The following is a 26,766-nucleotide window of genomic DNA, read 5'->3' on the forward strand; positions in this document are numbered from 1 at the left end:
AGCTGTTCCTCATCTCTGCCTCTGCTGTCACAGCGTTCCTGCTGAGTCTATCTTCTGTCTTCTCATGACGCCTCTTCTTATGAACATACAAAGGACTAGGCCTACCCTAATGACCTCATGTTAACCATGGTAATAAAGATCCAATAAGGTCACATTCACAGGTAAATAGTTCAACCCTTAACAGCGCTCATCCAAATGTTTAGGTTATTTTATATGTACTTTGTTTTTTTTTTATTTTACTGTTTTACTAAGGGGCTCGAACTCAGGGTGTATGGACACTATTTTTTTTAGCTTTTTTGCCCAAACCTTATGTTCTACCACTTGAGCCACACCTCCATTTCCAGTGTTTTGGTGGTTAATTGGAGGTAAGCGTTTCATGAACTTTCCTGCCTGCCTGGGCTGGCCTTGAACTTCAGATCTCAGTCTCCTGAGCCACCAGTGCCCTGCCGTGTGTGTGTGTGTGTGTGTGTGTGTGTGTGTAATTTAAGAAAAAGTAAATACCAATTTGAACTTGGTTTCTCAAATCTGCAGTTTCTCAAATTTTGCAGCATTTTTGGCAGATCACATCAGTGTTATATTCTAGACACATCTCCAAGAGAACATTTGACTTAATAAAGTTCAATACAAGTACTTCCAATATTTAGAGAAATATTAACTTAGGTCCCATATATTCTTTTTTTTAACTATGTTTAAGTTTGTAATTCCCATGTGCCATTATACTCAAGCTAATTCAGAGAAAATCCAGAACTAAAATGAAAGGAAACATGGCAAATGCTCTCTCTTACATGATATACCAGCTATCTTCCAGTCCACATGCAAAAGGCTGAGAATAAGCAGTTTGGCGTTTTGGTCAAACCATAATGAAAAGTTCACCTAATCAGTGAATATAGACAAAGCACCAATTCACTATTAGCATAGCATTAGGTGCTTAGCCACAAGTAGTTTGACACAATAAGTCATGTTTAGTACATATTTAAGACTTCCATTCACAAAATTCTTGGCATCATTGATTTCCACAGTTTTTATTGCTCTGCGACCTGAGGTTTGTGTTGTCTCTCTTTCAGTCCCAGTAGCTCTGTCTTGAGTTCTCCAGGCTTTGGTGGAATTGCAGGTCTTGTCGGGTCGGGCCGGTAGTACCTGTGCACCACTTGGGCACCGGCGCACATGGTCAGGAGGCTGGCCGCCACCATTTTCAGATAACTGGGCCAGGACACGCCCGCGGGCATAGTGGAAGGGCCGGCGGGGAGCGAAAAGCGGCAGAGTTAGAAGGTTCTAGGCCCACGATCCGCCGCACACCTGTAGGGGTTCGGGGTACTCTCCTACCCCCCGCGCATGGAGGCCTGTCTTCTCGGCAATGACACGAGGTCACTGAGAGGACGGACGGTTGGCAGGGGCCAAAGTGCAACCTTAGGGCCTTGATCGGTCAGTGAAGGGCGCTTCGCGTGCAGAACCGGGGCCCCCTCCCCACCACCCTGGCCCCGCGGGCGCGGAGGACTCGACCTCCACTTCTTTTCTTGATTACTTTGTTTATCTGTGATTTCTTTGATCTCTTTATATTCTTTTTGAGCTCCTTTACTTGTTCATTTGTATTTACTTAGTATTAATTTAGCTTGTGTATCTGATTATCACTTAATTATTTCACTATTTATCTATCTTTGTTATTTATTTATTCTCAATTACTTGTTGTGTCCTCTTTTCATTTGTGTAATTGCTTACAAATACCCTTTTTTCTTTTCTTTTCTTTTTTTTTTGCCATTCCTGGGGCTTGGACTCAGGGTCTGAGCACTGTCCCTGGCTTCTTTTTGCTCAAGGCTAGCACTCTGCCACTTGAGCCACAGCGCCTCTTCTGGCGTTTTCTAGATATATGGTGCTGGAGAATCAAACCCAGGTGTATACGAGGCGCGCTCTCTTGCCACTAGGCCATAGTCCCAGCCCCCCTTTTTCATTTTTATTAACATTATTTCATTTTTATTAACATTATTCTTCCTTGTGCTCAGGGTATGAGTTTCTTACACATCACTGGCATTCCAGTACTTCTGGAGAGTTTGTAATTTCTTGTTTCCTCTTATTTTTCAAAATTCTGTGTTGGAATTTATTCATGTGAAGTTCTTTTGTGGTTTAGGATTTTACTTGCCTGAAGTTTTCCTGTTGGTTTATTGTCTGTGTTCTTAAAGGATGGTGTTAGTTGGGTTGATCAGCTGTTTCTCATTACTCATGTATACGAGGCAAGCACTCTACCACTAGGCCATATTCCCAGCCCTGTTTCTCATCACTCATGTGGGTGTATCTCAGCTCCAACAAATTCACCAGGTCAGAACTCAACTAGATATTTATAAATAGCAAAGTACCACTGGTGACATTATCTGTATGGCCAATCCTATTCTATGTGCAGGGGGCTCGGGGTTTTGTGTGGTACTATTAAGGACTAGAAGGATTAAAAAGTACTGTGTGTAAGAGTTAAAGCTGTGCTATTGCCAGGCATTGGTGGTTCCTACCTGTAATCCTAGCTACTCAGAAGGCTGAGGTCCAGAGGATCATAATTTGAAGCCTTGGCAGAAAAGTCCGGGAAACTCCATCTCTAATTAACTAGCAAAAAGCTGGGCTGCAGACATGGCTGGACTGGTGGTATGGCAGCCATAGGCAAGAAAGGTGAGAGACTGTGATGCTTTTGAGTTCAAGACTCAGTACTCGCAAAAATAAATAAGTAAATAAAAAAGAAACAAAAGGGTACTAGAGTAAAGGAATAGGGAGATGAAATAAGCTACTAGTGAAAGAAAGGGTAAACCAGACAGTAGTAGCTCACACCTTTAATCCTAGATACTCAGGAGGCTGAGATCTGAGATCAAGATTCAAAGCCAGGGTTGGGAATATGGCATAGTGGTAGAGTGCTTGCCCTGCATACGTGAAGCCCTGGGTTCGATTCCTCAGCACCACATGTATGGAAAAAGCCAGAGATGGTGCTGTGGCTCAAATGCTAGCCTTGAGCAAAAAGAAGCCAGGGACAGTGCTCAGGCCCTGAGTCGAAGCCCCAGGACTGCACCCCCCCCCAAAAAAAAACCACACACACACACAAAACAAACATTCAAAGCCAGTCCAGGCAGGAAAGTCTGTGTGAGACTCTTATCCCCAACTACCAAAAAGTCAGAAGTAGGGTTGTGGCTCAAGTGCTAGAGGACTAGCTTTGAGCAAAAAAACCCTGAGAAGAGTGCCTATACCTTTTTTTTTTTTTTTTTTTTTTGCTGCAGTCCTGGGCCTTGGACTCAGGTCTGAGCACTGTCCCTGGCTTCTTTTTGCTCAAGGCTAGCACTCTGCCACTTGAGCCACAGCACCACTTCTGGTCGTTTTCTATATATGTGGTGCTGGGGAATCAAACCCAGGGCTTCCTGTATATGAGGCAAGCACTCTTGCCACTAGGCCATATTCCCAGCCCCGACAGTGCCTATACCTTGAGTTCAAGTCCCAGGATTGGCACAGACATGAAAACGAAGGGAGGATGTTGCACAACCATTCTCTCAGCTAGGCACATGGCACTCTCTTGTGTCACTGAGTCTGGGCAATCAGACCTCCTGAGTCAGTGTGGGAGGTTCCAGGGAAGTCCATTACAGAACCATTTGGGAATTTGGAGGCATGAGTCAACAATACCTAATAAGTGCAAGGCCCTGAGTTCAAACCCCAGTCATGAAACAAAACCACCAGAAAGAAAACAGAAAAGCTCTCATTGACCATGACCGCAGGAGTGATATGTGTGGTAGAGTGTCAGCTGTAAGCAAGAAAGTCCACGGAGTGAGCACTAGGCCCCGATTTCAAGTCCTGCTATCATCCCATCCCCCAGTGGAGAAGTTGAGCAGCATTTTCTCCTTTCTCCAGTGAGGTGAAGGAAATTCTTGTATGCCACGCCCTGGTATTCATCAGTGTTGAAATAAGGTGGACACTTCCTCTCTACCCACTTCACCGGTTTCCTCCTGTAAAGCCGTGGGTTCAGGTCTTGTTTGGGCATGGGCTGGCCAGGTGATCCCAGGTGCCCCCTGCTGTGCCTGTCTCGCCCTGAGCAGAGGGACACAGGCCCATCTGTTCGAGTCTGCCTGTCCTCCACAGTGGCTCACCGTTCTCCGCGTGGCTCCACTGTGCTGTCAGTACTTCACTTGTATAGGTTTTGCCTGGAGAGACTTGGAGAAGGGAAAGAGGAAAACAAAAGCCAAAACCCAAACCAAAAACTTATCCCACGTGCAAAAGAAAGCAAAACAATAACCATCAGGATGAGAACGCTCCGGGCTCTGGCAAGCTGGCTGAGGTTGATTCCTTTCTCCTCTCCTTTAGAGGTTTAAGAGTGGCTCAGTTTGATTTTTTCCTCCCACTTAAGCCTGCTTTTCCCTTAAGCCATGTCTGCGGGGCCACAGAAGAGGTGGCTGTCACCGATCCCACCATGTTTCCTGCCATCTAAACATGATAGTGTAGACTTGCAGTTACCTTCAGTCACCAGCCCGTAGTAGGCTGTTTAACCTCCATGAACCTCTACACATGATAAAGGAGGGTAACCATAGCACCTGCTTTATGCGTTACTAGGAAGGACTAAATGAGATATGTATGTGACCTATCTCAGGGTTGGGAATATAGGAAAGAATAAGTGGTAGTTGGGGCTGGGGATATGGCCTAGTGGCAAGAGTGCTTGCCTCGTATACACGAGGCCCTGGGTTCAATTCCCCAGCACCACATATACAGAAAACAAGCGGCAGAGTGCTAACCTTGAGCAAAAAGAAGCCAGGGACAGTGCTCAGGCCCTGAGTCCAAGCCCCAGGACTGGCCAAAAAGAAGAATAAGTGGTAGTTATTATTATAGAAAATAATTTGTGATTTATTCTTATTAATTTGCCTGATGAATCTTATTTATTACAATGCAGTGATTTTCCTTCCCATAATTCAAAATTTTAAACAGGTATGGATAATTTATAGTTATAACTTTTTTTTTTTAGTTGATCGTGAGGCTTGAATTCTGGGCCTGGGCTCTGTCCATGAGCTCTTCAGCTCAAGGCTAGAGCTCTACCACTTTGAGCCACAGTGCCACTTCCAGTTTTCTGGTGGTTGATTGGAGATAAGAGTCTTACCGATTTTCCTGCCTGGGCTAGCTTTGAACCACAATCCTCAGATCTCAGCCTCCTGAGTGGCTAGGATTACAGGCATGAGCCACTGGTGCCCGTCTAGTTATAATTTTAATAACATATGCTCTGATTGAGGCTACAAAAGATTATTGGGAAGATGGAGGCAACTACTGGTATGAAGGTGTATTTCTGGGCAGAGTAAGCCAGCTGGTTTTAACAAGGTCTCTTCTCTTGCCTTGTGTTTATTTTACCCTGAAGGTCAACAGGTTCTATTTCAGGTGAAACCCCTTGGCACTCCCCACTCTTCCCCAGTTCCTGACCTGACCCCGCAGTCCTCCCCACACCTTTGTATCCCATTTTCCGGAGCTGTCTTTGATCTGCAAGCTTTGGTATTTGTTAGGCATCCTTGTAAAAAATGTAAGACCAATCACTGTAATTGAAATGAGTTCAAACTCAGGACTCTGTCAGTGTGTTATCAACTTTTAAGCACTTATTGGAAATAGCCACAGCTCCTGTTCCTTTTGTTGTGGTGGTGCTTATGAAAATAGTGATTCACAGCCATTTCAAAGATGATACATAGTATAAAAAATTACAATGAAGAAAACAATTACCCATAAATCCTTCAGGTACAAATAATTACCATGAGAGATTTGGAGTCTAATTTATTTGCCTTCTGCCTACCATTAGTGTGTGTGTTGATAGGAATTGAACCCAAGGCTCTATTCATGCCAAACATGTGCTCTTCCACTGACCTATGCCCTCTGGTCAACTTGAGAGGGGTGTGTGTGTGTGTGTGTGTGTGTGTGTGTGTGTGTATACTGGTCTTTTGGCTTGTACTCAGGGCTTGGCGCTGTCCCTGAGCTTTTGTCTTTGAAGTCTCCTCAGATCACCACCTCCTGAGTAACTAGGATTGCAGACAGGAGCCATTGGTGCACAGATTGTGTTTATTATTTTAATATAGGAGGGAGCACTTTGTCCATATAATTTGGTCGTGTGTGTGTGTGTGTGTGTGTGTGTGTGTGTGTGTGTGTATATATGTAGTACTGGGAATTGAACCCAGGACCTCATGCTTACTAAGCCAGTTCTCTATTATTTGAGCTACTCCCTACCCCCAGCCCACCATAGCCCATGCTGTTTAATTTTTTGTTTATTTTTTGCCAGTCCTGGGGCTTGAATCCAGGGTTTGAGCACGGTTCCTAAGCTTTCTTTTGCTCTAGTCTAGCACTCTACCACTTGAGCCATAGCACCAATTCTGGCCTTTTCTGTATATGTGGTGTCGAGGAATCAAACCCAGGGCTTCATGCATGCTAGTCAAGCACTCTACCGCTAAGCCATAACCCCAGCCCCTCCATAAGACTCTTATCTCCAATTAACCACTCAAAAACCAATAGTGGAGCTGTGATCAAAGTGGTAGCACGCTCTCCTTGAGCAAAAGGCTCAGGGACAGCCCCCAGACCCGAGTTCAAACCTCATGACAGCCACTACCACCACCAAAAATTGAAACTGCTGCATAACATCTCTCTCTCTCTCTCTCTCTGTGTGTGTGTGTGTGTGTGTGTGTGTGTGTGTGTGTGTGTGTGCGTGCCTGTGCTGGGGCTTGAACTCAGTCTGGGAGCCATCTGAAGTTTTCCGTTTTGTAAATATAGTATTATAAATCATAAATTACATAGAAGCGGAAATACTATTATAAATAACATTTATAGTATCTGCCTCAAAAAGAACAAACACATGTTGCAATACTGAAGATTATAAGGATGGCTTCTTAGACTTAGAGAGTTAAAGGATAGAGAAACTGAATTTTCAGTCCTTGTACTATGTGAGAGTGCTCTTTTTGTAAAAGGCACTTTTTTAATAGATGCTTTTGTTCAAAACCACTGTCATACTGGGGGCTCTAAATTAACTAAAGCCAAAAGAGAGAATTTTTAAATTTGTTGTTGCTTCAGGAGATTCACCCTGTAGTCATCTTGGAACCCAGGAGGGCAAGATGGATGGATAACAAGTTTACAAGGAGGGATGAAAGGAAATATGAAAGAAAAGGAAGAGCAGAGCCTCCGAGGATGGACCACCCACCCGGAGACACTGTTTATCCTGACCAGATTGCGTTCTTCAAGTGCTGACAGCAATAACATGTTAGCGTTCCTCATGGTCAACCAGGGCAGAACTGATCGGAAATTCTGCAGGCCTCTTTCCCCACTTCTTCCTCTTTTTAAATCCAAAGCGAAAATATGAGCTGAAGTACTAATTTTGCCTTTTTCTCCAGCATGGCAGTGTCATGTTAACTAAAACCTCCACTCTCTGTCCTTCACTGCTGTTCACCGTGTTCCTTGGTGTGTTGGGCTACTCGGTACCTTGACATCTGGAATTCCTGCAGTTTCAGCCTATGGCCTAAAACTTGGGGTTCATTTTCACTCAGCTGATAAAAACAGAGGTTAAAGTGCCCTGAACTATATCCCTACGCTTATTTTATTTTATTTTTGCCAGTCCTGGGGCTTGAATTCAGGGCCTGAGCACTGTCCCTGGCTTCTTTTGCTCAAGGCTGGCACTCTGCCAACTTGAGCCACAGCTCTGCTTCTGGCCTTTTCTATATATGTGGTGCTGAGGAATCAAACCTAGGGCTTCATGTATACAAGCCAAGCACTCTTGCCACTAGGCCATATTCTCAACCCCTAGGCTTATTTTTAGTGAATTTTCTTTTCAAGTATTGTTTTCCATTTCTGAGATTTATTTATGCCAAGACAGGAGCTTGAACTCCGGCCTGGGCGCTGTCCCTTAACTTTTTCTGTGGCTCTACTTCTGGCTTTTTGGTGATTCATTGGAGATAAAAGTCTCATGGACGTTCCTGCCTGTGCTGGCTTTGAACTGTGATCCTTGAATCTCAGCTTCATAAGTAGCTAGTATCAGAAACATGAGCCACTGGCACCTAGACTCAGAGGTATAATTTGTAAAAAAACAAAACAGTTGAACTAGGCTTTTTACTTTGTATCATGTCTGAATAAACAGTCTACTTTTTCTATTACTGTTTAGGTAAACTCATGGAATCTATCTGATGAATTTAAATCTCATGAATTTATCCAAAATGTATTTAAACCTATGGGATTTTTATGTTGTTTTCTTTTTTTGCCAGCCCTGGGGCTTGAACTCAGGGCCTAGGCACTGTCCCTGAGCTTCTTTTGCTCAAATCTATCACTCTACCACTTGAGCCACAGCGCAGCTTCTGGCTTTTTCTATTTATGTGGTACTGAGCAATTGAACCCAGGGCTTCATGCATATGAGCAAGCACTCTACCATTGAGCCACATTCCCAGCCTTTTTATATATATATATATATATATATATATATATATATATATATATATATATATTTAGCTTCTAGAAGTTTCTCCTTGCTTGTTTAGACCTTGTACAACGTTGCACAACAGTTTAGTCCATGTTCCTTTATGTACGTTCCCTTTTGCTTTACGTTTGCAGCCTGAAGATCCCCAGACATTTCTGTGGTTTCCCCCAATACTTTCTTTTACCTTCTGTTTGTAGAGAGCAGTGATACATGAAATATTTCTTGTTCTTTTTAGAGCTAGTTGTCAAAATTAAGGTGCATGCATGAATGTCCTTTAAATTTGTGAGCACAGAGATAATAATAGGAGCTAGATATGGTGGCTCATGTCTGACATCCTAGCAACTTAAGTGGTGGAGTTCAGGAGGATCTTCATTAGAAGTCAGCCCTAGGCAAAAAGTTCACAGGACCCTCTCAGTCAGTCACACTGGATATAGATATGGTAACACACACCTGTCACCAGCTATCAAGGAAGCATGTAGGATGGTGGTCCACATCTACTCCCGAGCTGTAGTCATGAGTGGCTCTCTCTTTTATACCTCATCCTGTAATCCACTGCTTTTTACTTTTCCCACTTCTGTGTGCTCCACAGAATTAGACTAGGATTTAAATCCTAATAGTAGAATTTACTTGCTTGATAATCTTGGACCTAACTCCTGGGTCTTGGAATTGTAATGGAGGGTTCTAGGTTAGAGGCCTAACTGGAGGGTTTCCACCTGTCTTGAGGTAAGTAGAAAGACTTGCCCTAGATCATAAGGAAGGAAAGGAGTAGGGGCGAGGGTCAGGGAAAGATGTGTTACGATCACAGGCATTCTGAGGAAAGATGCAAAGTAAGCACTTCAGCTCACCTTTGGGGTACCGATAGGAGCTTTAGGATGAAATTGGGATACAGGGTGAGAGATGTACAAAATTGGGCCATTCAGGTCCAAGTGTGATCTGGTTGATCATTATCTCCGTTCTGTTTCTAGGAGTGGTACTTCGGAACTTGTTGTAATCTGGTTCTCTAAGAAGGTTCCAGGCTCAAGCCTCATCAGTATAGGTGACAGTCCCCATTTGGGGGATGATCTGTCTTGTGAAGTGCTGGTATTTTTTTCCTTTGAGAATCAACCCAGATGCGCCTCAGTGGACAAATGGATCATGAAAATGTGGTACATATACACACTGGAATTCCATGCTTCCATCAGAAAGGATGACATTGCCACATTTGTAAGGAAATGGAAATACTTGGAAAAATATTAAGCAAAATAAGCTAGGCCCTAAGAAACTAGAGCTGCACAGTTTCCCTCATTTGTAACAATTAGAATGTGCCTATAAATCTGTAAGTAAACCCAATGGATGGTAAAAGACAAAAAATTACATTTGAACATGATTAATTAAACAGCACTCTAAACATTCACAGTGACACCAAAAAAGGATATTCTTTGGAGAGGATCACAAGGTCTCAATAGCCATGTCCATTTGATCATACAAAATGATACTTTTTGAAATGAACTCCAAGAAATGGAAGTGATTTTTTTTTTATTGTACCAATTTCAGGTTTTTCCCCTTTGGTTTATTCCCTTTTGTTACTGTTTTTGATTCCTATGTCTTTTGTCTTGTATATAAGTTTATCTGATTTGGGGAGGGAAAGGGGAAGCACAGAAAGAGTGGGACAAAGGGTGAATTAATTCATCAGTGACACACTCTAGACACTATGTTAGAAATAGACTACACAACTTGTGGGAGAGAGAGGTTGGGAGGGAAAAACTGGGAGAAAACGAGGTAGGGGCTGACACAGTTAAAAATGTACCATGGGGCTGGGAATATGGCCTAGTGGCAAGAGTGCTTGCCTCATATACATGAAGCCCTGGGTTCGATTCTTCAGCACCACATATACAGAAAACAGCCAAAAGGGGTGCAGTGGCTCAAGTGGCAGAGTGCTAGCCTTGAGCAAAAAGAAGCCAGGGATAGTGCTCAGGCCCTGAGTTCAAGCCCCAGGACTGGCAAAAAAAAAAGAAAGAAAGAATATGCATATCTTCATCAGAAGAACAACTTAGATAAAGAAGAGAAGAAGGGGAAAAAAGACTTATCAGAAGAACAACTAAAAAAATAGAAAAGAATGACTACAGTCATAGCCAAATGTTAGAGAATCACCTATTGCCAGTACAAGGCCTGTTCAAACCCCATTATCACACCAATAACTAAGTAAACAAACATTTTAAAAAATGTACTCATTACCTGACTTACGTAACAGTCCCCATACTGTACATCACCTTTACAATAAGATTAAAAGGAAAAAGTATTACTCTAAAAGAAAAAAGATACAGGAAATATACTCACTGCCTTAAGAATGAAACTGTAACCCTTGTGTACTTCGTTTTGACAATAAAGAAATAAAAAAGCGGGCTGGGGATATGGCCTAGTGGCAAGAGTGCTTGCCTCATATACATGAGGCCCTGGGTTCAATTCCCCAGCACCACATATACAGAAAATGGCCAGAAGGGGCGCTGTGGCTCAAGTGGCAGAGTGCTAGCCTTGAGCGGGAAGAAGCCAGGGACAGTGCTCAGGCCCTGAGTCCAAGCCCCAGGACTAGCCACAAAAAAAAAAAAAAAAAAAAAAGAAATAAAAAAGAAAAAGAAAAAAGATTTCAATCAGTCAGTCCTTTCCTTCATGGAACCTAAGGCGATGGCAGGAGAGTGACTCAAGTACCAACTGGAGGCAGATAGGGCAAGCCTCTTTCTCATGCCTATTACCAGAAGGTCAGTGGAGATACCCCGATTCTTGTCTCTAGGCTTCTAGACCCCAGGCCCAAAGTTTGGGAGTTATAGTTAGGTTCAGCCACTTTCCCCCATATGCCAAATAAAGAGACAAGGAGATTTGTTCTGACATCACTGCCATGGGAAGACAGCACGTCAGAACAACTTCAGCATCTTCAGAGTTACTGATTTCTGGTTACATAGGGAGGATTGGGGACATGGAGTATAAAAGGCATGCACAGTTAACACAGTACCGAGTCACAGGTCTAGCCTGGTTGACTTTTATCTTCATCTTCATCCTTGGAGGAGTTCTGGGGGAGGGTTTGTTTTTGTTTTTAATCACTTTATTACTGGAACAGAACAGGAACGAGATGAACTCCTGAGTTTTGAGCTGTTTTTTTTTTTTTTTTCGGATGACAAGAAGGCTTTGCCGTTTGAGGAGTAGGTTGCGGGTCACAGAAGATGTTTATCACTGAGCCCTTGCTTTCCTCCTGAAGCGGTAGGTAATTCACATCAAAGGGCACAGAGACAAAGCTGTGGGACTTTTAGTTAATTCATAGGGCCGTACACAAGCATCTTTTTAGTTGCCTCTTACAGAAGAAGCGGTGAATGTGACAGTAATGTTTTATTAGAAAAGGAATACACCCTCAATTCCTGAAGGAAATTAGCATGCAGGGTTTTTTAAGTTGAGGGTCTTGGGGAAGTCCCTCCTCGCTTGTTTCTGGGCTTGGGTCTTTATTTTGTTGAGTCAGATATCTATTGTTCCAAGCACTTTAGCTAGAATAAAACTTTTCACTAATCCTTAGGTGAATAGGGACTCAAAAATATCTGTCATCTCATGCCATAGTGGCTGTTTTGATCCTAACAGATGTTGGTCACCTGTAAATTGAGTAAATTATAATATTTCTCTCAGACACCTTGGGATCTCTTCCTGTGTTTTAGACTCCCTTTTCATATTCCCATTACTCATGATGAACTGCTACCCAGCACTTTCAGTTAATTTGGGGGCTCAAGTAAGGAGTCTGCTTTTTAGCAAAAGCAGCTTTTAAGCACCTGTTACAATGCCTGTGTCATTTTTCTAATCAATCATTTGAACCCTACTGCAGCTTTACCCTTTTCTTAGCTATTCTATAAGCTATATATCATAATGGGAAGTGTAATGTGAGATCTGAGAGTTAATATTAGTAATTAAGATTGGGATACAAGGGCTGGGGATATGTAGTGGCAAGAGCGCTTGCCTCCCATACATGAGGCCCTTGGTTCGATTCCCCAGCACCACATATACAGAAAATGGCCAGAGGTGGCGCTGTGACTCAAGTGGCAGAGTGCTAGCCTTGAGCAAGGAGAAGCCAGGGATGGTGCTCAGGCCCTGAGTCCAAGGCCCAGGACTGGCAAAAAAAAAAAAAAAAAAGATTGGGATACAAAGCCAAGGGCTGGTGGCTCAGTCCTGTAATCCTAGCTACTCGGGAGTCTGAGAACTGAGGATTGCAGTTTGAAGCCAATGACGGCAGAAAAGTCCCTGAGATCTTTATCTCCAATTAACTAGCAGAAAAGCAGGAAGTAGAGCTGTGGCTCAGTGGAAAAGCTTAAACCCTAGGTTCAAGCCCCCGTACTGGCATGTATACACACATGTATGCGCATGTGCACACACACACACACCAATTAGAATGAAAGAATAAGAGTTGCTAGTAGTTCAAGATTATCAAGCAAAATCAGTACCGATAATCAAAATTAATTCCAACAGAATCGATGTAGTTTATGAATTTGCTATTCGCTAAATGTTAATATTGTAGAAAGACATAAGTATGTTCTATGTTTCTGACATAGCTTGCTCACAACAAACTATCTTAACTCGTTTGTGAGACTAGACGTCTCCGTCGGTGTGCATTATCTGCTTGGCTCTCTAAACACAGCCTTGTGTTTATGTCTGATGGCCTCCTCAGGTCAGTTCTGTCCCACAGATGCGTTCATAGGATGTTTCATGAGGTAGTGACTACATTTCAGCTCAGAAGCAGCTACAGCAGAGGAACCACAGATACTCTGCTAACATTTTAAGATTAAAAGAGCCAGGCGCCAGTGGCTCATGCCTGTAAGCCTAGCTACTCAGGAGGCTGAGGTCTGAAGTTCCCTGTTCAAAGCCAGCCTGGGCAGGAAAGTCCCTGAGACTCTTACCTCCAATGAACCACCAGAACACTGGAAGTGGTACTGTGGCTCAGGTGGTAGAGTGCTAGCCTTGAGCTGAAGAGCTCAGGGACAGCACCCAGGCCCAGAGTTCAAGCCCTACGATGACAAATATATATATATATATATAGATAGATAGATAGATAGATAGATATAGATATAGATAGATAGATAGATAGATAGATAGATAGATTCAAAGAGATCAAAGTCATTTAAGGGGAGATGAGACAGGATAGATCAACGAGGAGACAAGGAAAGTATATTATTTTAAAGACATATCAAAAGGACCAGACTCATGAATTAAAACTGAAAACCAGGTGCTGGTAATCCTAGCTATTCAAGAGCCTGAGATCTGAGGAACAAAGTTTGAAGCCAGCCTGAGCAGGAATGCCTGTGAAACCCTTACCTCCAATTAGTCCTCAAGAAAGATGGAAGTGGAACGGTGGCTCAGGTTGTTTCAGAAGAATATCTTGAGCACAAAAGCTCAGGGATAGCACCCAAGCCCTGAGTTCAAGCCCTAGGACCAGTACGTCCATATGTGTGTGCATGCGCACACAAAAACACACCCAAAAAACCAACCCTGAGCAACTAGTTCTCCCTTCTTCCCTACCTCCTTTTAGATGCCAAGCTACAGAAGAACAGGGCGACTTAAGCGCAGCCACCTGCATTTGCTTTTTACCATTTCTTTGAAATGGTAGAACAAAAACAACCCCAAAGCTTTGGAATCTTCCTGAATGAGCAGAGACAGAAAAAGGAGAAGCATATCTGGGGGAACGAAAGCCCTAAAGGTTCTCCTGTTGTCCCTGGGTGTTAGGAAGACCCTGATATATCTCCGGATCTTAGAGTAACAAGCAACACCTATCTTGGCCACCGAGAATCCCCGGGTATCCTCCTCGCTCAGTAAGAATCAAGGCAGCAAGCACATAACCGCTGTCACCTTTGAGTCTTTAGCTCCTTTTTCCTAGGTGAGGAGCAGGGAATGTTTCTCCTAGTTTCCCCCCCTCTCTACTTTATTCTACCATATTAAAATAAATGCTAAAACTTCCACCTCATGAGACTCCCCTTGATATATGACACCCTGAAATGCTGCTCACGAGATCTTAAGGATCTGTAATTTCGCATGGAAACTGGGGGGCTGAGGGCACACCTCCACCCATCATTCAGTGATGCTGGAACTTTCATGTAGTCCAACGAATATTTTTTTTCTAGTTTTTTCTTTTTAAATGGCTGTATATTAATTATGCATAATAATAGATTTCATGGTTCTATTGCCATATACCTATAATGGCAACTTGTATTTTAATGTAGCTAACATGCCCTGAGCAAATATTTTGTCATGGAAAAATCTGGCTCATTCCAGAACAAAACACTGCACAGTGAGCATCTCTCTTACGAAAGGTAAAGGAATTAATTAGTAAGTGTGTGTCTTGTTACCAGCTTGTGTGTCACAAACTCTGCTGTCTGTGAGAAAGGGTGTAGCATCTTTTTTTTTTTTTTGTCAGTTCAGCTTTTAAGAACTATAGTAGCCTTGTCTAGTTTTTCTAGAATGCCCTCTGGAGTTTTCCTCAACCCCATCTCCTGATCCCAGCCCAAGGCGTTTACTGCATTTCCTTGCTGTGTTCCCACACATTAGTGGATGGCTCAAATCACACCTGAATCTCCAAAAGAAAGAGGTGGCTGTCTTGAATAATTTTGGTTACAGAGACAAGTTTCCACCTGTATCGCGAGACAGAATCAGGTGCTTAACACTGTATTGTTCAGGTGTTCAATGGTTGGCTTTAGAAACCAATTCTCACCAATTAGAAAGAAGAAAAACAGAAGCAAATTCCAAAGGTCTGCTGACATTTTCTTTAGTCTTCCCCAGCATTTCCTTAACTAGCCTACGTTTGCTTTAATATTTCTAGCAGAAGTGCTGTGCTAATGCTTTGAGGCGTGGCTTTGGCACTGGCCTCTGTTTTTTCCGGACTCAGACTTTCTCTCCACAGAATGTTGCCTCCTGCTCTTTGAAATTCCTGTTGAATTTGGAGAAATTATGCCCTGGCTTCCCGTGTACTTTCCTGGAACACGATGAGTTGCTGACGACAGCCTGGTCTCACCGCTTCACACCAAGTTTGCTTGTCTCATTTGACTTAAATATTCGAGGGTGAGTAAGAGCAGAGGCAGAGAGCCTGGCTTTCCACATTGGATGGTGCTCATTGCTCTTGGAGTTACACTCCTGGATGCATTGATTAGATTAGGGTGAATCACCTGCTGGCCAATGGCAATCGGAATGACTCTCCACGTGTGACTTTGTTGCACTATTACAAAATGGGGCCGGAGAGCCCTGCCCAGTCACCAGTGCCGATGTGCATTTGGAACGCTGTCTTGAGGAGATGAGAGCAAATTGTTCCAGCCGCTCAGCCTGTTCTGCCAACAGTTCAGAGGGGGAGCTGCCGGGGGGCCTGGAGCCACCCGGGAACCTGCAGCTGGTGTTCACCGTGGTGACGGCCGTGATGATGGGGCTGCTCATGTTCTCTCTGGGCTGCTCGGTGGAGGTGCAGAAGCTCTGGTTGCACCTCCGGAGACCCTGGGGCATCGCGGTGGGGCTTCTCTGCCAGTTTGGACTCATGCCCCTGACAGCCTACGTGCTCGCTCTCAGCTTCTCTCTGAAACCAGTCCAAGCTATCGCTGTTCTCATCATGGGGTGCTGCCCCGGGGGAACCATCTCCAATGTGTTCACCTTCTGGGCTGATGGAGATATGGATCTCAGGTAAGTGATACCTAGAAACGTGGCAGTCTCTCTGGAACTCCACTTGGGAACTGGAACTGACATCTTGGCATTCCAAATGCTTGCAATCTTTTGGTAGATTCTGGGGGGGGGGGGGTTAGGGGTGTATCACACACAGGGCAGAAGCTTGCTCAGCAGTGGGGGGGGCCTACTTTCTGGAGCCGCAGGCTGCCCTTGTGTAACCATCCTCTGCTTTACTGGCTTCCTGTCATCTGAGCAGTGGGATCTGGTGTGTGTGTGAAAATGGAGGTTGGACTCTACAGCAGCCCACGTGCCTTTCTTAAACGTGAACTCATTCTCACCTGTGCTGACTGAGGGTTAACCGCAATTCCTAGGACATCCCTGAGAAGCCCACAAAGCTGATGCCAGTGGTTTGGAGGCGGTCATAGGTGTAGTGGTTGTTGGTGGTGAAGGTGTCAAGTGGCATAACCAGAGAGGGGAGCCTTGTAGCTTCCGTCATCAGAACATGTTTCCGGAGCGTCTACCTTGGGAAGTAGTATTTCGGGACACGGAAGAATGGAGCTATAGAGGTATCTGATCGTTGTCCTGCTTTAAGTTCCTGTGGAGGCCTGTTGAGTTCACTGGGGAGTAGGCTTTCAATGGCTCTTTCTGATTCCTTGGCTGATGTTTTGTGCTTCTCATTGTACTAGTACTCCTTTCATTTGACCTTATTCCCAAATGTGGAATAAGAAGGTATTAAGGCTTACCATTCATTTATTTTCACTTTGATGAAGATGAATGATTCACAATTTTTTTTGGGGGGGGGAATGTATTTTGATAGGGAAATAAAGCATTTGAGGAAAGAAAGTTTGAAAAACAGGAAGAGCTGAAAACAATAACATTCTAGATTCTTAGCTTGATTACAAATACTCTGTTTTACACCCTCTTCCTTCTCCCTTCCACCCCCCCATCTAGGGAACTAACTACATTCATATTTAAATCTTTGTTCCATGTACATGTCATTTAGTTGAGATTTACTATACAAAAAAATGAATGAGTGAGCGAGAGCTGGTGCTCTCAGCAGGCAGCGTGAGCCACAGGTCTGAGTCCCTAGTTTCCTGTGTGTGCTGATGTGTAGAACAGATTTTACCTATAAATTTGAACATGTTCATACTACTCAAACAAGTAATTAACTTTCATATGTCAATGTCTTTTAGTTGTCCCTTTAGGAAAGACTTGAAAAAAATTAATTTGATGTATTTTGTATCTTATGTCTAAGTACTAATACACTACCAATTTAAGTTCAATGAAGTTGGTTATTAATGAAACAAAGAAATGATATTCTTTGCATAAAGTTTACCTATCAGTGATTAATGTCTGATCTGAAAACTTTTTGGAAATAAAAAGGAAACTATGATTTATTCAGCACCATGCTAAGTATGGTTAGTTTCTCTTCTTGGTTCTCATAATGGCTTTGTCAGTGACCTTTTATGAAACTGAATTTTATAGCTGACAAAATTATGACTCAGACTGGTTAAGTAGCTTGCCAAATGCCACTAAGAAGTATGGCAGAATTCACATTTTAATTCACATCTGTTTTATATCAGTCTGCAACTTGGGCATTTTCCCCTCATGACATCTACTAACATAACTGCATCTTCTATTATGTGTAGAAGCATAAATCTTGAAACAGTGTTTTGAAACATTTCTGTTCTGGGAAAGGGAATGTTTATTCCTTTCATTTCTTCTTGGCAATGAATAGCAAGTTTGTGAAAGATAAAGCTCATTTTACTTCTCTTAACCAATCTATCCTTGTAGCTTTTAACTTTACTTAGATAACTAAACAAAACAAATCAAACTAGACCTAACAGAACAAAAAGAAAATAAAAGGCATAACATGTAGGAAATGAAGTTTTAAACCAAGGTCTAAGAAAGTATGTAGAGTTAAGACATAAAATCTTAATTTTTAGAAAAAGCTTCAGATAGGAGAGAATATAGTATTAGTGACTGAAATAATATTCCAGTAACAGATTGCTTCATAACTGATTATGAAGTAATCACTTCCAGGTCCCGGGGCTTTGTCTTTGCAGGGGTTTCTAGGCTGTCCATCCTGTCTTTTTCCAGTACCTTCCCCAGGGCAGGCCTTTTTTGGGCCAACTGCACTTATCTTCTCAACTGTTCTCTGAACTTTCAGTCTCTTGGCTATTGTTTTATAGTAAGTGAAAACAGGGTAGTCTCTGGTGTCAGATTGCCTCTTTTCAAATTCTGACCATGAGCCTCTTTTCTGTAATGGAAATTATAACCCTCCCATCATGGAATTTATTGGAGGAGAAAATGCACATGGTACAGTGGTGAAAGTTTCCTAGTAGCTGAGCGCTTGTGACTCCCACACCTGTAATCCTAGCTACTCAGGAAGCTGAGATCTGAGGATTGCAGTTCAAGACAGGCCCAGGCAAGAAGGTCTGTAAAACTCTTATCTTCACAGAACTATCAAAAAATCCAAAGTGGAGCTGCTGGCCTTGAGCAAATGGGCTCAGGGACAGCACTGAGGCTCTGAATTCAAGCCCCCAAACAGGCACTAAAAAGAAAAAATGTTTCCTAGGTTCTCAACTACTAAACGGAGCAGAAATTCCTAAGCTACTTCTCCAGGATTTTTCCTACTGTTAAACACAACTGGTTTATAGTAAAAACGGGCAAAGTACTGTTTTTAAGTACTGTATGAATTGCAGCTTTCATTTATCTGTGTTCTTCACAAACCCTTCAATGCTGTCTTTTATAGTCCCAGTGTGATACTTCTTAAAAACTGTTCTAGAGAGAAATCGGCCTGTATGTTAGAAGAGCTATACACAGAGCCTGCCTGTGGGCTGAGTTCAGCTGACTTTGGCTGGCTTCTTGCACATGTTTCAGGACTGCTTAAGTGTAGACTGGTCTTGGAAGTTCTTGGCTGAAACAATAGGGTTCTCTACTGTGTAGGGTTTACTATCTTCCTGCAAGCTAGCTTAGACCTAATCATAAGGTTTTGAGAAAGAGGAAGCAATAACCCACTTTATTATTTCTGCCACATTTCATTAACCAAGGCAAATTGCAAGGCCAGCCATGATTAGAGGAGTTCTATTTTGGGAATTCTATTTTGTTTCTTTTTGCCAGTCCTGGGGCTTGAACTCACCGACTGAGCACTGTCCGTGGCTTCCTTTTGCTCAAGGGTAGTACTCTGCCACTTGAGCCATAGTGCCACTTCTGGCTTTTTCTGTGAATGTGGTGCTGAGGAACCGAACCCAGGGCTTCACACGTGCTGGGCAAGCTCTCTATTGCTAAGCCACATTTCAAATCCGCTATTTTGTTTCTTGAGGCAAAATGTATGAGCTAGGAAGTTCCACGCAGCGGGTACAGACCAGGGAGGGGTAAAAGGACTGGAGGTGTTTCTCCAGTATCCTATACTAGAGATGGACAGCGCTCTTGCGTTGGAGAAGAGGACTGGAGCCCCAAGGTCTGTGTGCAGTGTGGCAGCCAAGTGCACCACTCCGGAAACTGTAACTGCACTGCTTATCACCTGGGCTGGTTTGGCAGGTTATGCAAATTCTCTCTCTTCAGTTTCCCCATTTCTAAAATGAGGAGAAATAAACTTTTTTCATTGATTGTCTGCACTGGCTGAATTAGTAGACATAAGAGTCAGACTCTCATTTGGTACAACTGGCTATATGAACTACGGTATAAAACAGGAAATAATGCTGGGAGTCTTGCTAGGGCCCCGTCTTAGTTACTGCCCATGGCACACTTCCGTTGCTCTCCACCATTTTTTCCCCCTCCTAGTGCTTAACTCAGGGGCCTGAACACTGTCTCGTCTCTAAGCTTCTTTTACTTGAGGATAGTGCTGTACCAATTCTTTTTTTTGCCAGTCCTGGGCCTTGATCTCAGGGCCTGAGCACTGTCCCTGGCTTCCTTTTGCTCAAGGCTAGCACTCTGCCACTTGAGCCACAGTGCCACTTCTGGCCATTTTCTAGATATGTGGTGCTGGGGAATCGAACCCAGGGCTACATGTATACGAGTCAAGCACTCTTGCCACTAGGCCATATTCCCAGCCCTGTACCAACTCTTGAGCCACAGCTCCAATTCTAGATTTTTGGTGGTTGATTGGAGATAAGAGTGTCACAGGTGGGCTGGGGACGTGGCGTAGTGGTAGAGTGCTTGCCTACTGTGCACGAAGCCCTGGGTTCGACTCCTCAGTCCCACATCAGCAGGAAAAACCAGAAGTGCTCAAGTGGTAGAGTGCTAGCCTTGAGCAAAAGAAGCCCAGAGACAATGCTCAGGCCCTGAGTTCAAGCCCCAGGACTGGTAAAAAAGAAAAAAAGAGTCTCACAGACTTTCCTGCACAGGCTGGCTTTGAACTAGGATACTCATATCTTAGCTTCCTGAGTAGGTAGAATTACAGACGTGAGCCATGCAGCCTGGCTCCAAGGTATTTTTTAATATTGTAAAATAGGGGAAACAATTTGTCATTTAAGCAAATTTTAAATGTTATCATTCAGAAGTGTTAAGAATATTCACATTGTTATATACCCATCACAACAGCCCATCTGTCTCCAAAACATTTTTATCTGTTTCAACTAAACAATAGCTGCACTGGTGACTGTTATTCTATTCTCAGCCATATTAATTTCACTATGCAGGATACCTTATGGAAGGGAATTTAGGACATGTAATATGCATAAAAACAATAATATATGGTAATAATTACTTATATATAATATTTTATATATATTAGTCTGGCTTACATAACACGTTCAAAGAGTAATGAGGAGTAATCATTCTGGTAAGATTTTTCTTTTCCTCCTGAGCAGTTGAAGGTTTTTCTACCATTTCAGCCATGTGCCCAGCCCTTTTTACTTTATTTATTATCACTGCTATTGTTGTTTTTGCATTTCCTGGGGTTTGGAGTTGCTTTTGTTGTTGTTGTTGTTGTTCAAGGGTAGCACTCTACCACTTGTGCCATGGCTCCACTTTTGGCTTTTTGTGGGTTAATTTAGTTATTTTGGAGTAGGGTCTCATTTTTTTTTTTTTTTGCCAGTTCTGGGGCTTGAACTTAGGGCTTGAGCACTGTCCCTGGCTTCTTTGTGCTCAAGGCTAGCACTCTGCCACTTGAGCCACAGCGCCGCTTCTGGCCATTTTCTAAATATGTGATGCTGAGGAATCGAAAACAGGGCTTCATGTACACGAGGCAAGCACTCTACCACTAAGCCATATTCCCAGCCCTGGGTCTCATATTTTTTGACATTGCTAGGCTGGATCATGATTTTCTTGTTTATATTCCCAGTGTAGCTGGGATGACAAGCCCTTAACTGCTATGTTTAGTTTATTGGTTGAGATGGGCTCTCTTGAGATTCTCCTGCCCCTCTAGACTGGCCACCCACTATGGTCCTCCTGACTGCTACCTCCACAGCAGCTGAGTTATTGCTGTGAGCTACTGTGCACTACAAAACTGCCTTTCTTTGTAATGATGAAAAGATTCAGTTACATGTATATATTGTGTTTTGGATGTTGATCCCCTAATGGATACTTGGGGACAAGTGTTTCTACATTTTTTTTTTTTTTTTTTTTTGTCCAGTCCTGGGGCTTGGACTCGGGGCTTGAGCACTGTCCCTGGCTTCTTTTTGCTCAAGGCTAGCACTCTGCCACTTGAGCCACAGCGCCACTTCTGGTCGTTTTCTATATATGTGGTGCTGGGGAATCGAACCCAGAGCTTCATGCATACGAGGCGAGCACTCTTGCCACTAGGCCATATCCTCAGCCCTTATGTGTTTCTACTTTTAATTTACTGCTATGAATGAACATAGGCTTGTCTTGGCTTTTGGTTCAGTATACACTGAGGAATGGATTTGAGAGTTGCTCTTTAAGCAATGAAAATTTATTTTTTTTTCTTTTTGCCAGTCCTAGGGCTTGAACTCAGGGCCTGAGCACTGTCCCTGGCTTCTTTTTGCTCAAGGCTAGCACTCTACCACCTGAGCCACAGCGCCACTTCTGGCTTTTTCTATATATGTGGTGCTGGGGAATCAAACCCAGGGCTTCATGTATACAAGGCAAGCACTCTACCATTAGACCGTATTCCCAGCCTGTATCTTGTTTTTTGAATTTTGTTGTATTACATTTTTACTGCATTATGCCTTGTGAAATTTGTTGTGTAATATTTTGACTCAATTATGCCTTGTGAAAATGCCAGTTGGATTTCTGACTGTAGGAAAAGAAAGGCAAATCGTAAAATCCAAATAGACTTCTCCTATCCTAATTTTTTCTTTTTCAAATTTTTATTATCAAACTGATGTACAGAGAAGTTACAGTTTCATACGTTAGGCGTTGGATACATTTCTTGTACTGTTTGTTACCTTGTCCCTCGTACCCCCCTCCCTCCCCATCCTAATTTTTTCATTGTTCACCAGAAACTTTCTGTCTCTCTCTCCTGTCCCTATAATGCCAGCCGTGTAAACCCGCCGCACCTGTTGGAAGGCATTGCAGTCATTGTGCTCCTCCCAGGCTGCTCAGCTCCTTGAGGCTTTTTATTTTTTCCTATGCAGCGCCAGCTGGGAGTGGTAGCAATCGACAAATAGTGAATGCCTGAGTGAACACGTTTGTTGCCCTGTGTAACTGTAACATCTCCCCCCAAATAGTAATCTGCTTATGAGTATACCTCAGGCCAGCTTAACTTTTGATGTTTATGAAGTCTGTACTTCCCTGAGGTTGCGGTTTATTGTTAGCTGTAGAGAAAGGGTTCTGAGCACAGGTGGGGGAGACTGTAGGTGTCAGGGGCCCATTCTCACCATTGCACTTCCTTTGGACTTTAAAAGATGTCCTTGATTCATTAAAATTTCTATTGCTATTATAAAGGTGACGTACAGAAGCGTTATAGTTACATTAGTCTGGTAAAGAGTACATTTCTTTTTGGACAATGTCACCCCTCTCCTTATCCTTGGTTCTTATCAAAGACTCTGAAATAGAACTCCAGCTTCTTCATGCCTGACATGGCTTGCAGCCCCGAAGGTCCTCGGTGCTGAGGGCTTGGGAGACAGAATTGAGGTTCAACCCACCAGACCTCACCGGAGCTCCTGTAACAAGACCTTAGGGACTTTGTCAATAAATAGAAGTAATATCTACAAAATTATTGTGAAAGTGAAAGAGGAAAAATATAAAAGCATGAGGTATAATACTGGGCACACAGTACTACACTGAATAAATGCTATTAGCATAGTTGAGAAAAAGAGGACGAAGGTGACATTTGCATGTGGGAATGATGGGACCTTAGACTCTTTTTTTTTTTTTTTTTTTGGCCAGTCCTGGGCCTTGGACTCAGGGCCTGAGCACTGTCCCTGGCTTCTTCTTGCTCAAGGCTAGCACTCTGCCACTTGAGCCACAGCACCGCTTCTGGCCGTTTCCTGTATATGTGGTGCTGGGGAATCGAACCCAGGGCTTCATGTATACGAGGCAAGCACTCTTGCCACTAGGCCATATCCCCAGCCCCAAGCATATACTTTCATTTTGAAATCAATCCTGGTCTTCCTTCCTTCCTTCCTCCCTTCCTTCTTTCCTTCCTTTCTTCTTTCCTTCCTTCATTCCAGTCCTGGGGCTTGAACTCAGGGCCTGGGCACTGTCCCTGAGCTTCTTTTGCTGAAGGTTATCACTCTACCACTTGAGCCACAGCACCCTTCTGGTATTTTCTGTTTGTGTGGTACTGAGAAATTGAACCCAGGGCTTCATGCATGCGAGGCAAGCACTCTACTGCTAAGCCACATTCCCAGCCCGTTTGTGTGTGTGTGTGTGTGTGTGTGTGTGTGTGTGTGTGTGTGTGTGTGTCCCAGGCGCCCCGGCTTACGCGGCCGGGGAACCGGCCCGCCATGGCCCTGACGACCCAGCCCCGGGGGTGCGCTGCCCGGGCTGGCGTCTGCAGGAACTGCGGTAGACGAGCGAGCGCCGCGTGTGGATGGCCTTCCCTCCAGGTGCCCACCTGGGGTGAGGCCCGGTCACGAGCTGCCACGTGTGGCCCTGGACCCGACGCTCGGGACGCCGTAGGCCGAGCCCGATCGGGGAAAAGCATGGAAAAAATGACAGATCTTGTAGCTGTCTGGGATGTGGCCTTGAGCGATGGAATCCACAAGATTGAATTTGAACACGGGACCACATCAGGAAAGCGAGTAGTGTACGTAGACGGGAAGGACAAAGAAACATTCACAGTTGGAGCTGCAGAGACCAAAGCCACCATAAACATTGATGCCGTCTCTGGCTTTGCTTATGAATATACCCTAGAAATTAACGGGAAGAGCCTCAAGAAGTACATGGAGAGCAGATCCAAGACCACCAACACGCGGGTGCTGCACTTAGATGGCCAGGACTTCCCAGCTGTCCTGGAAAAAGACACTATGGACGTTTGGTGCAACGGAAAACAAATGGAAGCAGCAGGCGAGTTTGTGGACGATGGGACCGAAACACACTTCAGCCTTGGGAAGCACGACTGCTACATAAAGGCGGTGAGCAGCGGGAAGCGAAGAGAGGGCATTGTCCACACCCTCGTGCTGGACAACAGAGAAACCCCAGAGACTCCCGAGTGATTTCTCTTCATACACTCTAGTCCGAAGAAGTCAAGATCAGAACTTTTTAATGACTGTGGTAATTAAATATGTTCCACAGGTAACTTCTTGGTACATTTAGTCTGCTACGTTGGTTTGTTTTTTTCCCCAAGTCATTTGAAACTAATATTCCAAGGGTCAGGAGGAAAAAATTATGTGCGATCATAATAGCCATTGCAATTTATTTTTTAAATAATGTAAAATGCTTTAGAGCCAAATGGAAAATAAGGCAGACCACAATCATTAGTGGTTCACTAACAGTAAATTGTAATAAACTGTGAAATAATAAAAAAAAAAAGATAACTGGAGATAAGAGCCTCCTAGACTTCCCTGCCCTGGCTCACTTTGAACCTTGGTCCTCCGATCTCTGCCTCCTGAGTAGCTAGGATGTCGAAGTCAGCCACCAGTGCCCAGCTCAGATCCTGATTGCATGAGCTTGAAATTATGACAATATCTGAATAATTCAAGGCTTAAATTTCAAAATGTTACTGGCACTGCATTTTAATGGTACATGCATATATCTATATCTATGTCTATTTATAATTTTTCTAACTTAAAGGAGGTTCAAGAATTATCTGTTTACCCTGACTTCCTTAAGCTGTCTCGTTATTCTCTGTAATAATTTGAGGCGAATGAGCCATACTTCTTGGTACAAGTGGAGTCTTGTTCTATTCAAGTCACACATTGCCAACAATTTTCTAACCCATGGATAGTGCAAAGACTCAGTTAACTATATCCACTAACTATGCTACGTTGCCATTTCATGGCAGTGAAATGAAAGGTGTAACTTTTCACTGTGCTTTTTCAGCTCCACTGGTATTGGTCACAATGGGCAGAACACTATGATCTTTTCTTGTCATCTTTGACCATCATCATGAGTGTCATGAGTTGAACAATTTTAAAAGGGTGGAAGTGAGAATTTAGGAAGCCAAGGTCATACAGTTAGTATGATACAGATCCCGAGCTTTGCTTCCCACAATGGTGAATCTTATCCTAGCCACCAATTGAGCCAAAGCTAATCAGAGGTGGGAAGAGATGACATGGTCTACCTCACAGTTCAGAGTAAAGTGATGCAATATGGAATTCCTTCCAGGACCTAGAACATAGATAGCCAAGGAATCTAACAGTGTCAGAGATTAAGAATGTGGTCCCACATGCCCTGCCTTTCATAGACAAGGTTTTGGAAGCTGCAACATTTTTTTCTTCCTTTAATTTATCTAGGAATAAGCCTTTGTATACATTTTGATTATTATTACTACTACTATTATTACGTGTGTGTGTGTGTGTGTGTGTGTGTGTGTGTGGTTTGAACTCAGGGACTGGGTGTTGTACTTGAGCCCCTGTGTTCAAAACTAGCTCTCTACCACTTGAGCCACAGCTCCACTTCCAGCAGGTTGTGACTAATTGGAGTTAAGAGTCTCAGTATCCTAACTTCCCTGGGCTGGCTTTGAACTATAATCCTCAAATCTCAGCATCCTGAGATGCTAGGATTCTAGGCTTGAGCCTGGCACTTGGCTTATTTTATTTTTTGTTTGTGGTGCTGAGGATCAAAGTCAGGGCCTCCTGTATGGTGGACAGGTACACACTGCTGAGTTGTTCCTCTATCTAAACCAGCATTCTTTTTTCTTTTTGCTTGAAAGTTTTCATGAGAAATTGTCTTGGTATATGAGGATAGAGTCTGGAGGAATGAGGAAAAAATGAGAAACATTTCCTGCCCCCCCAACAGAAAGTGGGAGTAAAGATTTAAATATGGTAGCTCTTATCTGTGTCCTTTATATTTTAAGAGCTGGAAGAATACACCCTAGTCTTTCAGGCAATGGTTTGGAAAGCTGGGTGGAGATGTTATTGCCGCTCAGCTGGCAAAGTGGAACAATAACACTGCTTTTTGCCAGATGATCTTCCCAGTTCCCCATCTCTTTAACCCTTCACACAGACACAGCCCTCGAAGGGGAAGGCAGCTGCACTAAGCCATTTCTGGCTCCTTAGCATCTAACAGCAGGCATGGTGCAAGTGGGAGCTCTTGCTTTGAATTTTAGATTTTAGGTTTTCCTTTTTTTTTTTTTTTTGGCCAGTCCTTGGACCTGTCCTACTCCTTATTACAGAATAAAA

The 26,766-nt window shown here is 43.4% G+C and overlaps 3 protein-coding genes and 1 long non-coding RNA gene across 5 annotated transcripts in view; 2 read left to right on the plus strand and 2 right to left on the minus strand.

The window, feature by feature from the left end:
- Positions 1–462: 462 nt before the first annotated feature.
- Positions 463–17,047, minus strand: LOC125364657. The gene is made up of 3 exons (XR_007213551.1): positions 17,036–17,047; positions 4,423–4,430; positions 463–979 (listed from the first exon to the last, which is right to left on the minus strand). It is a non-coding gene; the product is annotated as an uncharacterized LOC125364657 (long non-coding RNA).
- On the minus strand, positions 978–1,424 carry LOC125364656 (protein BRAWNIN-like). Its single transcript, XM_048364276.1, has one exon. The coding sequence runs from the start codon at positions 1,224–1,226 to the stop codon at positions 1,023–1,025; it is 204 nt and encodes a 67-aa protein (XP_048220233.1). The 5' UTR covers positions 1,227–1,424; the 3' UTR covers positions 978–1,022.
- The window catches only part of Slc10a6 (solute carrier family 10 member 6), a 53,074-nt gene continuing 41,624 nt past the window's right edge, over positions 15,317–26,766 (plus strand). For both annotated transcript variants that reach the window (XM_048364274.1, XM_048364273.1), the window contains exon 1: positions 15,317–16,090. In XM_048364274.1, coding sequence (XP_048220231.1) covers positions 15,714–16,090 — 377 coding nt within the window. In that variant the 5' untranslated portion in view covers positions 15,317–15,713. The remainder of the gene's footprint in view (positions 16,091–26,766) is intronic.
- Positions 24,045–24,943, plus strand: LOC125364655 (fas apoptotic inhibitory molecule 1-like). Its single transcript, XM_048364275.1, has one exon. It carries the CDS (start codon positions 24,127–24,129, stop codon positions 24,637–24,639), a length of 513 nt encoding a protein of 170 aa, XP_048220232.1. The 5' UTR covers positions 24,045–24,126; the 3' UTR covers positions 24,640–24,943.

The sequence above is a fragment of the Perognathus longimembris genome, chromosome 16 (genome assembly GCF_023159225.1).
Source record: "Perognathus longimembris pacificus isolate PPM17 chromosome 16, ASM2315922v1, whole genome shotgun sequence".
NCBI lineage: Eukaryota > Metazoa > Chordata > Mammalia > Rodentia > Heteromyidae > Perognathus > Perognathus longimembris.